Source organism: Corvus hawaiiensis, chromosome 20 (genome assembly GCF_020740725.1).
Source record: "Corvus hawaiiensis isolate bCorHaw1 chromosome 20, bCorHaw1.pri.cur, whole genome shotgun sequence".
In the NCBI taxonomy this organism is placed as follows: Eukaryota; Metazoa; Chordata; class Aves; order Passeriformes; family Corvidae; genus Corvus; species Corvus hawaiiensis.
The window spans coordinates 10,410,227-10,426,357 of record NC_063232.1 but is presented as its reverse complement, the minus strand read 5'-3'; the positions used below and the strand labels follow the sequence as shown (position 1 = coordinate 10,426,357).

General features: G+C 54.1%; 1 protein-coding gene across 4 annotated transcripts in view; it reads left to right on the top strand.

Annotated features, from left to right (window-relative positions):
* LOC125336198 (S-adenosyl-L-methionine-dependent tRNA 4-demethylwyosine synthase TYW1-like) overlaps positions 1 to 16,131 on the top strand; it is an 87,741-nt gene that overhangs the window by 45,249 nt on the left and 26,361 nt on the right. For all 4 annotated transcript variants that reach the window (XM_048324497.1, XM_048324495.1, XM_048324496.1 and 1 more), the window contains exons 13-14: positions 2,889 to 3,066; positions 7,277 to 7,412. In XM_048324497.1, the coding sequence (XP_048180454.1) occupies positions 2,889 to 3,066; positions 7,277 to 7,412 (314 nt within the window). The remainder of the gene's footprint in view (positions 1 to 2,888; positions 3,067 to 7,276; positions 7,413 to 16,131) is intronic.

The following is a 16,131-nucleotide window of genomic DNA, read 5'->3' as shown; positions in this document are numbered from 1 at the left end:
GAGCTGGAAAGGGGCTCAGCCTGGAGCAAAGGAGGCTCAGGGGGGACCTTGTGGCTCTGCACAAGTCCCTGACAGGAGGGGGCAGCCGGGGGTGGGTCGGGCTCTGCTGCCAGGGAACAGGGCCAGGAGGAGAGGGAACGGCCTCAGGCTGGGCCAGGGGAGGCTCAGGGTGGGCAGCAGCAGCAGGAATTTCTTCACTGAAAGGGTGCCCAGCCCTGGCACAGCTGCCCAGGGCAGGGCTGAGTCGCCGTCCCTGGAGGGGCTTAACAGCCCTGTGGGTGTGGCACCTGGGGACGTGGGACAGTGGTGGTGGCCCTGGCAGTGCTGGGGGAATGGTTGGACTCCATCCCAGGGTCTTTCCCAACGTTAACGTGTCTGTGATGCTGCAGCACTGGCTGGGCACCCACAGGGACTCCAGAGGGGTCCCAGCAGGGCTGAGGTGTTTGGACCTGTGGTAGAACAGACTGTTTGGGCTTCTGGGGAATGAAAACATGGGAAGTGTCTTAGCCAGGGAGCCCTCAGGGCTGGAGTGTCTGGGGGTGGTGCTCAGGTGCCCCCCTGAGCCATTTGAAGAAATTGGTGCTGCTCTTTGCAGTGCCAGTCCCAGAGCTTTGCAGGCAGGTTCATCCTCACACCCACTGCATGGGCCAGAGACACTGCTGAGCTCAGCCAGTGCTTTATTCATTGCAGTGCAAAGGAGATCTCCTTCGAAGGAACAGAATTCTTGTGTCTCTTTATCCTTTAGGATACTCTGCAGGACAACCCTCTACACTCTGGGTGCCTCTGGGTGGTGATGAATCATCTGCTGCTGCAGTGTTGCCACAGTTTGTGCTGGATGTGGAGAGCACAGCCATTAAAGCCCCATAATTCTCTCTTGGAGTAAATGATGGAGAGACTCCTCACTGATAGGGAGCGAGGGTGGGAAGTTCATTTGATGGATACGTTTTTCTGGGGAGCGACTTGTAAATCTCTGTGCCCTTGCAAAGGGCACACCCAGGATGGAAACGTAACTCAGGAGTGGGAGAGTGGGAGTCTGATAGTACAGGGAAGAAACCAAATGGAAATGTGTGACCTGTCCCAGGAAATCCTCGGAGTGCCCATGGATAACCACGGACAGAGCAGGGCCCTCATCCCCCAGTGCCCCAGGCTCTTGTGGTGCTGCTCAGCTCCTTGGAAGGGGTACGAGAGTCAGCCCCCAGCCTCTCCAGGGTGCTGTGCCAGGTGGTGCTGTTCTTTCCCACGTTAACCGAGCAGTGGGAGAGCAGCTGGAATCAGCTTTTCCAGGGAGCTGACCACAGGGGCTTGGCTGTGTGCTCTGCTGGGAGCTGATTTCAGTAGCAGAGCCGTAGGGATTCAGGAGAGTCCATGCCCTCCTGGAACACGCTCATCCTGGGCAGTTTATCCCTGCCTGGCTGGTGATTCATGTGCTCAAATGGTTGGGCACAAAACCACTCCCTCGTCTGGGTGGAGGTGCCAGGTTTGGTGTAAACTGTTGGGAAAGTTCCGCTCAAACTTTAGGGAATGTTGGGATTTTGTTCTGTCTGCTTATAGAGCTGGCAGGGTAATTATGAGAGTCCAGATGCAAGATGCTGAGAGAGAGAAATTAATTAATTCCAAAACTGACTTGCAGTAGTTTTAGGAATATGAAAGTTAGTCCTTTAATCTCAGCGTGTGCTTGAGATGCCGCTTTCTTCTCCAATAAAGCTCTCATTTCGTGCTGTCAGGTTTCTATGGAATAACCATTAGTTCTGTCACTTCCTCAGGACTGAGCCTGGCTGCCTCAAAATGCACGGAGCCCTGCTCTGATTCCAAACCAGCTTTGCTATGTGAGGCTGGAGCAATATCCACAAACACCTCTTTTATCTGGGCTTTGCAGCAGAGCTGTAATTTTCTGTACTGCAGCGTCAAAGCAACGAGAGGGGAGCTGAGGACCTGGATTCCCACTCCAGGCTTTGTTTTTTATCTTTAAAACAGACCAACCCCCAATCTAAAGCCGCAGGTAAGATTCAAGTACATCAAGGCACATCAGGGAAATGTGAAGTGACAGATTTGGAACAAAAGCTTGTTTGGAGGCAGCTGATTTCATCCGGGGTCCTGAGCACCTGGTCAGGTGTGGCTGGGCTGGAGGAGCATCCAGCTCCCCCGTGGGCATCAGGAATGGGACTCATGTGCTGTTTGCACATGGACGCTGCGTTTGAGCTCCTCGTGTTCTCCTTCTGGAAGGTCTCTGGCTGCTCAGGACCGTGCCGTGTGCTGGGTTTTCTGTGTAACACATCCTCTGTGGAGCTGCATGCTCTGTGTTTGCAGTCTGGGTGTGGTCCCTTGCTGTGCCTGGGGAGTTGTGCTGGCTCCTCTGGGGGCTGCTCCTCCTGGAGGCCCACAGGGACCAGCAGCAGCAATGACCTGGGCTTCTTCTCTAACACCTGCTTGAAGTGGCGTTGAGCTGCCCTGCGTGTTTGCATCTCAGCATTCACCAGCATCCCCCAGGTCTCAGCAGTGGAAAGCTTGGCTCAAGTGTTTATTAAGCTTGGCTCAGGTGTTACCAGCAAATTGCTCTCAGCAGTGCCCAGGGCGCTCCCAGCCCCAGGCTCTGGGTGCTGCTGCTCTCTGGGTGCTGTGGAGCTGCTCCTGGGCCCTGCCTGTGGCCTGGTGTCCCCTGTGCTTCGGGAGGGCTCCAGCTGCTCTTCTCGGCCCTCCCTGTGCCAGGTGTGTTTTGAATACAGATATTTGGGATGGGGATTTGTTACAGAGCCACAGAAGGGTTTGGGTTGGAAGGGACCTTAAAACTCCTCTTGTGCCAACCCCTGCCTCGGGCAGGGCCACCTTCCCCCAGAGCAGGTTGCTCAGGGCCCATCCGCTGTTGATTTAAGGCTGTTCTCCCCTTGCAGGCGTGTCAGGAGTGAAGGCAGCTCGCCTGGAGGAGGCCCTGACGGTGAAGCACTGTGCCCTGTCCCTGGTGGGGGAGCCCATCATGTACCCACAGATCAACCGCTTCGTGAGGCTGCTGCACCAGCACGGCATCTCCACCTTCCTGGTCACCAACGCTCAGTTCCCCGAGGAGATCAGGTAAGAGCTGCAGGAAATCCCTGCTAAACTTCCTGCTGAAACACTGGAGTGCTGCCCCGTGCCCTAATCTGGAACACTGGAGTGCTGACCTGTGTCCTTATCCCCTTTAGTGGCCCCTCGGACTCAGCTCTGCAAAAGCACCAGTGATGAAGAAGCCCCCTCAGGGTCTGTTTGATTTTAACCTCAGTCTCCCCATGCTCTTTCTCATCCCTTTCTGCCCCTCAGTTTGATTTTCTTTTCTGTACCCACTAACCAAACCGTGATGACTTCTGGAAGTGGAGAGGATGGAACATGGCACCTGTGAAGGTGTGGCAGGAGGGGAGCAGTGGGTGAGCTGTGCTTTGTGCCCAGGGCAGGGATAACTGGAGTCCCTCTGTCAGCCAGAGCAGGGCACTGAGCTCAGGCATTGCCTTGTGGGGCTGATCTTTGTTCTGACTCCGGAGCAGCAGCTGTGAAGGCTCAGCCCAAAGCTCTGTCTGGCCCAGCACCTCCAGCAGGACGAGGAGAGGTGACAAGCACATGTTCATCAGCAAAGCGGGCTCCGTTCAACCTCCCTCAGAGGGACTTGAGTGAAATCTTCCAAACAGTTTAGTGAACTCTTTCAGAGTCTTTACAAAGGTAAAGAATCCCTTTTTCTGATGTTTTGGAGCATCCAGGCTGCTGTTATCAAAGTGTAGCAAGGAAGGGCAGCGCGTGGGGAAATGCAGCTCCAGGGAGGCTGGAGGCTCCTCAGAGTCCCAGCAGCTCAGAACAGCAGCAAGTCCAGCCCTGGAGCCGTGGGAGCTGCGTGCAGGGTGGCCTTGCTGTGTCACCCAGCCCATTCCAGCTCCCTCCTGTGCCAATGCTCCCGGGAGAGCTTCCTTTGCACTCCTTCTCGTGGTCTGAATCCGGCACTGAGGGGGGAGCGCAGGCAATTTGGGAGTGAGTAATTACACACCACAAAGGCATTCCAAATGATTGAATAATTGTGTAATCAAGTTACTTTAAGTCATGTATTATGTGCCTGATAGATAGAAATTGCTCTTTCCTAAATATAGCAGTTTAAAAAGAGAGCACACACTCTATTTTGAAGCTGCACTTTTCGGATCTGCTGAATCTTTTTAAAAAGAAACAAAAAAGAAGGGGATAAAATGCTAGTCTTGCTGTCTTAAAAATTGCGACTGATCTTTGGCTCATCAAAGCAGATGATCTGCTTAATATGGGAACTGAAGTAGGCACCCAGCTCACTTCTGTGCTGTCAGCAGAGGAGCTGTAGTCCAAAAGTTTGGCCTGAAATAGGCAGGGTGACCTCTGGTGCAAGAGAGCTGAGAGGGACATGGGACAAGGGCTGGAGGGACAGGACAGGGGGTAATGGCTTCCCAGTGCCAGAGGGCAGGGCTGGATGGGATATTGGGAAGGAATTGTTCCCTGGGAGGGTGGGCAGGCCCTGGCACAGGGTGCCCAGAGCAGCTGGGGCTGCCCCTGGATCCCTGGCAGTGCCCAAGGCCAGGCTGGACATTGGGGCTTGGAGCAGCCTGGGACAGTGGGAGGTGTCCCTGCCATGGCAGGATGGGCTTTAAGGTCCCTCCCAACCCAACCCAACCCAGCCCATTCAGGGAGAGGGCAGCGTGGCCTAGGGTGGTGCTGGATTCAGGACAGGGGCTCCAGCGGGTGCCCCCTGTGCCTTCCTCTCTTCCTCTCTTTGGGCTGCAGCTTCACCTGCCCCAGGCTCACAAGGAACTGAGGGAGGTTTTACACCAGGGGAGCTCCTATTGAACCCTTACCTGGCTCCTGTCTCTGACCCATGGCTGTGACCAACCCTCGTGTGTGGGTTTGCACTATGATCAATAATAATAACGATAATGAGCAGATTATTATGCCCACAAGCAAATGCTCATTTCTGATATTGCTGTTCCTGTCTCTTGTGGGCTCTGTCCTGCCTGGTGAAGCCACCTCAGGGCTGGTGGCCTGAAATCAATTTATTCATTGAGTGGCACGGCTCAGCTGAAGATTTCAGCTCAGGATTTCTGCCCAAGTCCATGTGTAAATGCCATGGATTTGGTGTCCTGCATTTCACCTGAGGTGTCTGAGCTAGCTCGGAAATTCACACCCCAAATCCATCCTGGTACCATCCAGCTGGATTTGCTGTTAGTTCTGCACTGGAGCTGTGTCCCAAGAGCACCAGTCTGTGTCCTTGTTCTCACTGCACCCGTGGCTGCCCCTTCTCCTTGTTCCCCCTTGGCAGAACGTGCCCAGCTCCTCCTGGCTCGATTCCCAGCCGTGCAGAGCCCTGTGGACCATCCCCATTTGGAGCAATGTGGGGCTGAAATTGCCTGGGACCAATTCTAATTCCTTCATTTCCCCCATGCTGACAGTGAGTCTGGCTCCTGCCTGTCCTTAGGCTTGAGAAGAGATGATTTTTCTCAGCCCTTCTTTTGAAAAGCACCTGCTCCATCTTCACTGGGGCCCCTTTTAATTAAGCAAAGACAGCACTAAGTAGAGAAAGAGTTTGGCTCAGTATTCCTTGAAACTGAGCACTTCAATCCACTTAGGCCCATAACATTTGGTCATTTTGGAGTCTGTGGCTTTGGGCTGCCAGTCCAGACAAACTTGTTTACAAAACTGAGATTTTAACCTGAAATGTTCCGTTTGTTCTGGGTTATTTCATTTTGCTGTCTAAATACACACAGAGAGAACGTGCTCAGATGGTTGGCTGAGCGTCCACTTTAAGTGGATTTTTCTGGACACAAAGCTCTGCTCAGTCTCATTCTGGCCAGTTCTCATCCCTCTGTCACCTTTGGGGTGGGCAGGGGTCAGTGTATTTTTAGGTGGCACTGTTTGGCAGCTGAACAATAGCTTCTGATTTCTTCTCATCTTCTCTAGAGAACCAAATGAAGCTGGGACTGGTGCCTGCTCATTACAGCCTTCCCACAAAACACTCCCAAAATGCTGTCCCCAGATGTTGAGGGCTCTGTGGTAAATTGGGATGTGGTTGTTCATGCTGCAGCCCCCACGAGGGGTGGCTGTGTGACCCTCACTGGCTCTGTCACTTCTGGCAGGGGAAAGGGTTTGTCTCCATCCTGGAAGTCTGTCCCCACCCCTGGAGGTGCCCAGGGAAGGCCTGGACGTGGCACTCAGTGCCCTGGGCTGGTGACAAGGTGGGGATTGGGCACAGGCTGGGCTTGGTGACCTCAAAGGGCTTTTCCAGCCTCAATGATCCTGGGATTCTAAGGGAGCTCCTTTCTAGGTTGTTCCTAATCCCTTTGATCCTTCTGCTGATGGACTGTGGTGTTGCTGCTTCTCCTTCCTTCCCCTGGCATTTATGGAAGGGATCGGACTCCACCCGGGCTCTTCCCACAGCACAGGAGGTTCAATCCCTTCAGAAGTTCCCAGTGTTGGGCTCCAGGTGCTGTGAGCAGCACGTGTGACCAGAAAGGCTCTGCTCCAGGATTTCTGGGGAATAAGAGCCTTGGCAGTGGAAGGAGAACACGGTGCTGGTTTGTGTGTGGGTTTATTTTCTAAACAGCTTTGAGATCCCTCCAAAAATGTCATTGATGATCCAGCTGCAGGCCAGGGGAGTTCAGCATGTCCAGCAGTAGGAACCGGTTGAATCAGGGCTGAATTTAGAGTCACAGAATCCCTGAGGTAGGAAAAGCCCTCCAGGATCATCCAGTCCCAGCTGTGCCTGATGCCCACCTTGTCCCCAGCCCAGAGCTCTGAGTGCCACCTCCAGCCCTTCCTTGGGCACCTCCAGGGATGGGCACTCCAAACCTCCCTGGGTAGCCCCTGCCAAGGCCTGAGCACCCTTTCCATGAAGAAATTCCTCCCACTGTCCATTTCTGTTGAACGTTTTCCCATGGGCCAAATAGAAGGTGGAGAAAGGGCAGAGCTCTGTGGATTGCAGAACCTCTCCGTGCCTCACCTGAACCCCTTCCTTTGGGAAGCCTTTCCCGATGTGTGACAGCTCCAGTGGAGTGAAATGTGTCCTGGTGCAGTGAGGAATGACCATGGCATTGTCAGCCAAGGGCTATGTGTGAGTTCTCAGCCCTGGGGGGTGTTTGTTGAGGCTGTAACACCTTGCTGTTGATGGTGGTCACTTGGCAGACATGAACCTCTGGGCTCTGGTGGTTTTCCCTGGGAATCCTGTCCAGCTCCTGGTGCTGCTGTTGTGGGAGAACACAAGGTCAAGCAGCAGATTCCTGAAAGCAGCGATTCCCTTTTCCCTTTGCAGGAGGCTGGAGCCTGTCACCCAGCTCTATGTCAGCGTGGATGCCAGCACCAAGGAGAGCCTGAGGAGGATTGACAGACCCCTCTTCAAGGACTTCTGGCAGAGGTTTCTGGACAGCTTAAAGGCCTTGGCTGAAAAGGTATACACTGAAGAATGGACTTTTAAATGGCTTTTTTCTTCCTTCTGCACTTTGCTGACTCACCACACCTTTCCTCTTCCTTCTCACCTTACCTGCTCCTACTTTCTGCAGAAGCAGAAGACTTGAGAGGCTTTTAGATGAACCATGGAGTGGGTTCTGGGCGTGTTGGGAGTGTGTTCCCATGGTTTGGGCCTTCAGGTGTGGGAAGTGCAGCAGGTTTGAGCGGTTTTCCAGAGCAGGATGTGTCAGATGGGACAGCAAATGCTGTGAACATAAAGTGCTGTGAGAGATGAAGCGATGATCAAATAAGAGAAGATTTCCTAACAAAGGGGTTACGCTGCAAACAGGCTGCTGAAGGAAAGCTGGAAGTCCAGGGAAGAGTTGTAAATCCCCTGTGTCCCTTTGCTCTGGCTCTCAGAGGCTCCCTTGAAAGGGCCATAAAGGACATTAAAGCTGGAGTTTGGTAGCCCTGTCACCCTCCTGCTCCAGAGAAATCTGCTTTTTTCTGGAAGATTGACCCATCCCAGGGGATCTGAGCTCACAGCACGGGGGGCCTTTGCACTGTGTTGGACTCAGCTGAGTCCTGGGGGCCCTGGGGCGGTGGCAGCTCAGGCTCTGTGTGACAGGGGAGCTGTGCAGTAATTAATGAAGCACTCCTGGGCCCAGCAGCACGTGAGTGAGTAAGAACAGTGCCTCACAAGCATGTCTGCCTCTCTTGTTCCTGCTCTGATGGAAGCCAGGGCTGTGTTTACTGATCTGGCAGATGCTGACACGTTACCTGCTGGGATGAACAGCCAAGAGACGCTGTTGCCTTTGAATAATGAGGTTTTGTTGGAATAATGAGTTTTTCTGCCTTCTCGGATGACAGTGTTGGACCATTCCCTGCCAAGTGAACTTAGATGAGTAGATCTGTGAGACTCAGAGGCACTGAGTGGCACTTGCTGCTGCAAAGGCAGTGGGCAGCGTGATCAGGTGCTTTGTGTGTGGAGGTACAGCTGCTCTTTTGCAGAACCTCAGGCCAAACTCTGAGGGTACTGAAATCGAGTGCAAACTAAATTCTCTGTGAGCAGGGGAATCTGTGGGAAGAAGGGGAGCTAAAATACTGAAGGCACAAAATTCTGAAAAAGCCTTTTGGGAAGTTGCTTTTGCCCATCATTCCTTTCCTGCTGCCTCTCTTGACCCGGGGTGTTCATTACTGGGGGTTGTCAGAAGTTGCCTTGCAAACAGTTGAAGGTGAAAGTATTGGCAAGTCTGTCCATACAGCTAAAAATACCCTGGTCAAGGTGAAGAGGAGAGGAGAAAGCAGCTCCACTAGCAGGTGCATTTTCTCCTCCAAGCAACTCCACTTTGAAGGGTCCTTGAAACACTGATAACACAAGAGCCAATTAATGGTTGTTCCAGTTGGTGAAACCCTGCTCTGCCAGCCCTGCTCGGCTGCACGAGGCAGCATCACACAGGGGACATCAGGAACTCTTGGGGAAGCTGCTGTTTGTTGGTTTTTCCTCTTAATCCCAAAATCATTGAGATTGGAAAAGTCCTCCCAGCCCATGGAGTCCACCCTGTGCCCGATGCCCACCTTGTCCCCAGCCCAGGGTACTCAGTGCCACGTCCAGGCCTTCCTTGGGCACCTCCAAGGGATGGGCACTCCAAACCTCCCTGGGCAGCCCCTGCCAAGGCCTGAGCACCCTTTCCATGGAGAAATTTCCCCAATATCCAATCAGAATCTCCCCTGGCACAGCCTGAGGCCATTTCCCTTTGTCCCTGTTCCCTGGGAGCAGAGCCCGACCCACCTCCGGCTGCCCCCTCCTGTCAGGGACTTGTGCAGAGCCACAAGGTCCCCCCTGGGCCTCCTTTGCTCCAGCCTGAGCCCCTTTCCCAGCTCCCTCAGCCATTCCTGGGGCTCCAGCCCCTTCCCAGCTCCGTTCCCTGCCCTGGACACGCTCCAGCCCCTCAGGGTCTGTGCTGTCCCGAGGGGCCCAGGACTGACCCCGGATTGGAGGTGTAACCTCAGCGGTGCCAGCAGAGGGGACACTCCCTGCACTAATCAAACACAATGTTCTGGTAGCCAAAACCTCAGAGTGCTCCTGGGCAGCAGCACCTCTCCCTTTCCCCTCCCAGCCGCCTGGCCCGGAGCTCCCAGGAGCTGTTCTGTGGGACTGTGGAACACGGGAGGTGGTGGCAGCTAAAGCAGCTGTGAGCTCCTGGGAGATACCGGCCCTCTTCCAGGCTGGGTGGGAATGCTGCTGCGTTGTCTTGGGAAGGTGATGTTAATTTATCAGGAAACAAACACAAGTCCCAGATTTTCGCAGTGCCTGACAAACCTTCCAGACTGATTCAGTCCTTCCAGGCCGAGAGGAGCTGGCTCTGCAGCTCATCTGAGTCACTGCTGAGCAGCCATGGGCAGCTTTGGGCTGGGCGCAGTGGAAAACGAAAGTGGGCAAAGGGAGTTTATAGGAACACGAGTTGTACCTGCTGTGCCCACCCTCGTGGGGTTTGGGAGCTGCTCGTCCTGCTCTCTCCCTGCTCCCTGGCTGGGGCTGCAAGGGTGGGTGGTGGCAAAGTAATCCTCTGGTTTGGTAATCCAGATTGAGAAGTGGGAGAGAAGAAGAGGAAAGGACATGGATTTAAGTGAGAAAGGAGAGTGGATGTTTGTCTTGGCTGTTTCCTTTCCTCCAGCCAAAGCCCAGGCCTTGTTAAATACGAGAGGGCCCAGGCAAAGATGGGCTTCAGACCTCTTGCCTCAGTGAGGTGGTTATAGAACCTCAGAGTCCTGGAATGGTTTGGGTGGGAAGGGCCCTTAAACACACCCCATTCCAACCTCCAGGAGCCCCTTCCACCAGCCCAGGTTGCTCCTGGCCCCATCCAGCCCGGCCTTGGCCCAGTCATGCTGATAATGGATTTCATGCTTTTAACTGAACTTCTGCACAAAGTTCTTGAGCCTCAGTAAAGGGGTGAATTTAAAACAAATTTTTCCCAGGATGATCTGACAGCCTCATCCAGCATGTCGGGGATTAGTTGCTACATCCATTTTCAAAGGAAGCCCAGGAATAAAAGATAAAAAGCTTTTGTGCTATTTCTCTCTGCAGCAAACAACATGAACCCCCCCCTTTGTCCACTGCTACTTGGAGCAAGTTCGATCCTTCCTAGAGCTGCTCTCATTGAAATCATCTTCATGTTAAATTTTCTGTGCTGAGAAGCACTTCTTGAGAGAGGAGCTTATGTTAAACAGCAGGTGGACTCCAAAGGCTCCCTTTGTTCTTGTCCTGAGTCCTCTACCCCTGAAATTAAATGGAGAAGGAAAAGAAAAATATCAACATGTGAAATTCAGACTGTTCCCTTCCCAAACACCATGTTTGAGTTTTGGAGCCTCATCCTCTGACAGCCTTGAGTTTGTGAGAGTGATTGAGAGGTGACTTGGCTTGATAGACAAGTGCTTGGAGCAGGCACTGAGGGTGTGAATCCTTATCATCAGGATGAGAAATCTCTGCTGAAAGATGTTTCTTCCAGCCATTGCTGCTTCCTAATCCATATCCGAATGAGGAATGGGTTCCAAACTAGTGATGAGGGTCCAGCTCAGGAGGGAAGGGGGGGATTTTCCATCCCTGGAGGTTTTAGAATCAAGTTGATGCTTTTTTTTCCAAAATACCTTTAACCAGATGTGCTGAGCAGGAAAACAACCCATGGTCTGTGAGCTGTCATCCCCCCCAGTCAGATTTGGGATCCTCTGGTGTTTGGTTTGGGCTCTGTTCCCTCAGGGTGACTGGACCATGTTCTGCAGGCTGAGGAACTCTGGAAACTTGTCCTGGTCATTGTCCATAAATCACCAAGTGTTTTCCCAAGCAATAGGAATATTGGCTGGGGCAAATGGGAATCCCCTGCTGAGCTGCTGAGAAATGGATGGGGATGCAGTGACCCAGTGTGACAAAGTGCTTGTGGATTTCTACGCAAACTCTGGGAACAGCTGGAGAAAAGATGGTGATGGGATGGAGCAGCTCGTGTCCAATTCATGGTTCACATCCCTTGGCTGCAGCTCTGAGGGGGCTTTTTGCCTTCACAGAATCCCAGGCTGGGCCAGGCTGGAGGGGACCCCAGAGGGTCCCTGGTGCCACCTCCCTGCTCAGGCAGGGCCATCCCAGAGCACAGGGCACAGGATTGTGCCCAGAGGGCTCTGCAATATCCCCGCTGAGGGAGACTCCAGCCCCTCCCTGGGCAGCCTGTTCAGGGCTGGGCCCTGCCCAGGGCAGCAGTTCTGCCTCCTGTGCAGGGCAATTGCTGGGCTCAGGCCCTGCCCGGTGCTCTGGTGCCGCTGCCGGGCCCCGGAGCAGAGCCTGGGCCCTGCCCTGAGCCCTCCCTGCAGCCAGGGACAGCCAGGGCTGAGGGCCCCTCTCAGCTGGGGCTCCTCTCGAGGCTGAGCAGCCCCGGCTCCCTCAGCCTGTCCTGGGCACGGAGATGCTCCAGGCCCTCCTCATCCTCACAGCCGGCGCCGGCCCCACTCCAGGAGCTCCCTGGCCCTGCTGTGCTGAGGAGCCAGAGCTGGACACAGCTCCAGAGGTGCCCCTGGGGCTGGGCAGAGGGGCAGGATCCCTCCCTGACCTGCTGGGAATGCTCTTACCTGGGGAGAGTAAAATAGCTCTTGAGCAAGTGGCTGCTGGTCCATGGGTGTCCATGGGCTCGGTGAGCTCTGGGCTGAAGGTCCCTGCTGTCACTGGGGCTCTGAGGAACATCTTCCAGCCCTGGCATGGTGTCACCTCCTCTGTACCTCCTTGACTCCCTCATGATGACTCCTGTCCCATCACGGGCTGGCCTGGCAGGATTTGCTGTGCTGCCACAGCCAGGCTGGCAGTGCTGAGCTGCTGGGACCTGCAGGGGCCAGGTGCCAACGTTCCCTCCAACAGACTGGAGCCGTGCACAGAGCAGGAATGAGCCCTGCAGGCTGGTGGGATGGTGTGGCACTGCGGGAGCTGGTGATGGAGCAGAACCTTGTCCTTGCTGTCCTTGCAGCAGGGTCACAAAGCAAAGGAAGCAGCTCACTGGCACTGCCAGGAGCTCAGACTGTGCCTTTGGGCACCACACACCACACGTGCTTCGGATCTGGGATCTAACCTTGCCCTCACTCTTTTTCTGCCTCAAGGGGATTAGGAATTCCTGGAGAACCGGGGTCAGGGCTCGCTGGGAGAGGTGGAGCAGACGCCTGGGGTTTTTTCCTTTATTAAAAAAAGATCAGAAGGGGAATAGTTCCCTCTGCCTGTGCTAGGATATCACACCCTGGCAGTGCCTGGGTTCCATGGCTGGATATTCCTTGCTGGCAGCTGCTAGGAATGGTTTATCCAGGGGAAGGCACAGGGTAGAGCAACATCTCCCATCGCTGTCTCCAGCTCTGCGTTTTCACACTGCTCACAGGTAGTTCCTGTTACATTCCTGGGTGATGAAGAGACTGGTTTGATATTTAAACATTCCCAGCCTTGCATCTGCTGCTATTTACCTGAGTCTCTTTGTTTTCCCCAACGTTACCCTGTCTTCCAAGGTACCCTTGTCTTTGTGTGATTACAAACAGCATAAATACATTGAATTACATCCTCAGCAGGTTTTAGTGCTGATTATTATGTAATATATGACAGGAACAATTGTTTTTATGAAGAGACACATTTGATTTGCAGGGAGATGATTTATGTGGCTCCTGGGGGAGGGGAGCCATGCCTAAGGTTTCTGAGCTGAGGGATTTTTTAAGGAGAATTTAAATGTAAGATCTGTAACAGATGTTAGAATCAGTAATCAATTTTGCCACTATAAATTTAGAAGAATTTGACTCTTCTGCACAGTAAATGCTCTCACTGGCTGTGTGCTTGTTTTAATGGGATTGCTAATGAGACTCGTGGTGGAAGCCTTTGGCAATGCAGCCTGAGGAGTGTGACACAGGTATGATGTTAATATGGAGTTATTGTCTCTGAAATCCATCCTGTCCTTTCAGTGTCCTCACAGCAATCCAAACCAGGCTCCAGCAAGACGCTTGACTGCTGAGGGAGTGAAACCTCATTTCTCTGTCTGTGCCAGTCCCTCCTGCTTTGCTTGCAGGCAGGGATAGGGGGAAATGTTCATAGCACAGCTCCAAGCAGAGGGATGTGTAATCCCAGCTGGTGCTGTCCCGTGTGTCTTGGGAAGGCAGGGAGTGAGGCTGCGGGAAGGGAGGGGAAGGGTCTGAGGGCACCCAGCGAGCCCGAGGCACAGGGAGAGGGTGCAATCCCTGTTCTCTCAGCCCATGATCCCAGCTGCAGCCCCTGCTCTCACTCCTGCCTTGGGCTGTTTGCTGCTGGCTGTGGCTGCAGAGGGTGCCCAGTGCCACCTCGGGGTTGGGACAGGGCACCCCTGCCCCTTCCCATGGCTTGGGACATGGGAGTAACAGGGTCCTCCTCTTCCTGCCCTCCCAGCTGCACCCATCCCTTCCCTCCTCAGCCAGCAGACATTGTCCAGCATGCCCAGCTTTGCTGCTGCTGAACGTTCAGGGAGCATTTGCAGTTCTTAGCTTCTGTTAAACAGGGTCTCTCCTTTGCCTTGAGCTCTTCTAGAAGCTGCCTGAGAGATGCCAGCTCTGGCTTTTAGGGAGCTTGGTTCAAACCAGTCTCTGTTCCCTCTGCCAGGTTATTTCTTACCCGACCACCAGCCAAGGGCTGTTCCCTTCCCTGGGCCTGGCTCTGCGAGCCAGAACTCCCAGCTGCCCCAGCAGCCTCCGTGGCCTTGGGGACATTTGGTCACATTGTCAGTCTCTGGTTGTGAACTGGAGCCATTTTCATGTACAGGCACCCTGAGGAGGCAGAGCCTGTGTGTGCTTTTATGGGAACTCTCCAGAAGGAAAAAACAACCTTAAAATTCTGCTTGTGGCAACAAAGGAAACCTGGGGCTGCACTTTGCTTTAAACCAAGGTTTTATTTCAGCCCGTAAAGCTGAGCTGACAGGGCTGAGTGGCACAGAGGGGGCTGTGCAGGGCAGTGCACAATATTCCAGTTGCTGAGTGCATTAACTCCGGGTTTGTCTCCTCACTGACCCATTACCGGAGTCGGGTGAGGAGCATTCGCAGGGTCCGTCGGATCCGTTCATCTGGATCCTTGCGTTTGACATTTCAGGAAAGACGAGCTGAGAGAGCACCTGCAGGAGGGATGTGTTTGCTCGTGTGGGATGGGGACACAGGCACTGCCAGCAGGGAAAGGGACATTCTGGGACCTGGGGATGGTGGGAACGTACTCCTGCCTTTGGGAAAGGCAAATCAGGAAGACGTTGCTTTGGAGCGGGGAGAAATCCTTTCCTGAAGGGTGGTTATGGTGGGCAGGGGGGCAAGGCTGGAATGCTGGGTCCTGGCATGCACTGGCACAGGGACACAGGGACACCTGGACACTTGGACACAGGGACACCTGGACATATGGACACAGGGACACATGGACATATGGACACAGGGACACCTGGACACTTGGACACAGGGACACATGGATGCAGAGACACAGGGACACCTGGACACTTGGACACATGGATGGGGTGCCCAGGGCTGTTCAGTGTCACATCTCTGGTGGGGTGGGGTGGGCTTGGGGAGGTTCTCCTGCCCCAGGGTGAGACCCATGTGCTGGGCTCCAAGGGGACTGGCCCTGACTTAGCTGGGTTGGGCCCTTAGGGCAGGATCCTGCAGCAGGAGTGTGCAGCAGAGCTCAGGGACCGGCTGTGCCCTCAGTGCTCCTCCCTGATCTTCTCCCTCAGCTCCCAGTTCAGCTACTTTGGGTCAGAGAAGCCCCAAACTTCCTCTGTCAGGGTGACTTTGGGCAATAAACAGGCTCTTGCCAAGGAGTGCTGCTTCCCTTGTTCCATGGGGCTGTGGGTGCCTTGGCCCTGTTCCTTCCCACCCTCACCAGTCCATGGGGAGCTGGGGCTGGGAGCTGGGTGTTGGTGGCTCTGGCCACGTGCTGCTGGCTGGAAGTGCTGGCTGTGACCTCCCAGACCACGTGGCCCATCCCTGGTTTCCATGGCTGCTCCAGTGACCCCTCTGGAGGTTGTTGACTTGCAGGTTGTGCATTTGGTAGCCAAGCCCTGTGTGTTCTCCTTGGATGAAGCTGCTGTTGGATTTGCAGTGGGAGAAATGCAGGAACTCCAGCACAGGAATTCAGAGTCACCTCTGAAGCTGCAAAGCTGCTGGGGCACCTTTCATTGAATTCCCAGAAATTCATATAATTCTGATTATAATGTGCTAATTCATAGAATTCACCAGGGAAGATGGGGACCTGTTGGAGCAGCTCCAGGGGAGGCCATGGAGATGCTCCAAGGGCTGGAGCCAGGCTGGGAGAGCTGGGGGTGCTCACCTGGAGAGGAGAAGGCTCCAGGGAGAGTTCAGAGCCCCTTCCAGAGCCTAAAGGGGGCTTTTAAAAGGAGGGAGAGGGACAGGACAGGAGGGACAAAATCTGTTTGGTGCAAGAACCAAATGAGAGGCCGTGCAAACGATCTCTGTAAGTGCTTAGTGCTAAACCCAGCTTAGTGTAAACCCAGCAGGTCTGGAGCGTTTGGAGGTGATGAGCCCTGGAACAGAGAGCTGATGATCCATAGTAAATACAAATACTAGAAAACAACTGTTTACAGAGCTGTACAAGTGTGTGTGTGTGTGTGTGCATCATTGCTTTTATGTCCTTCTGGCTCAGGGCTGGGATTTGCTTAGCAGTCCTGGGGACTCTGGGTCCGCCTGGGCTCT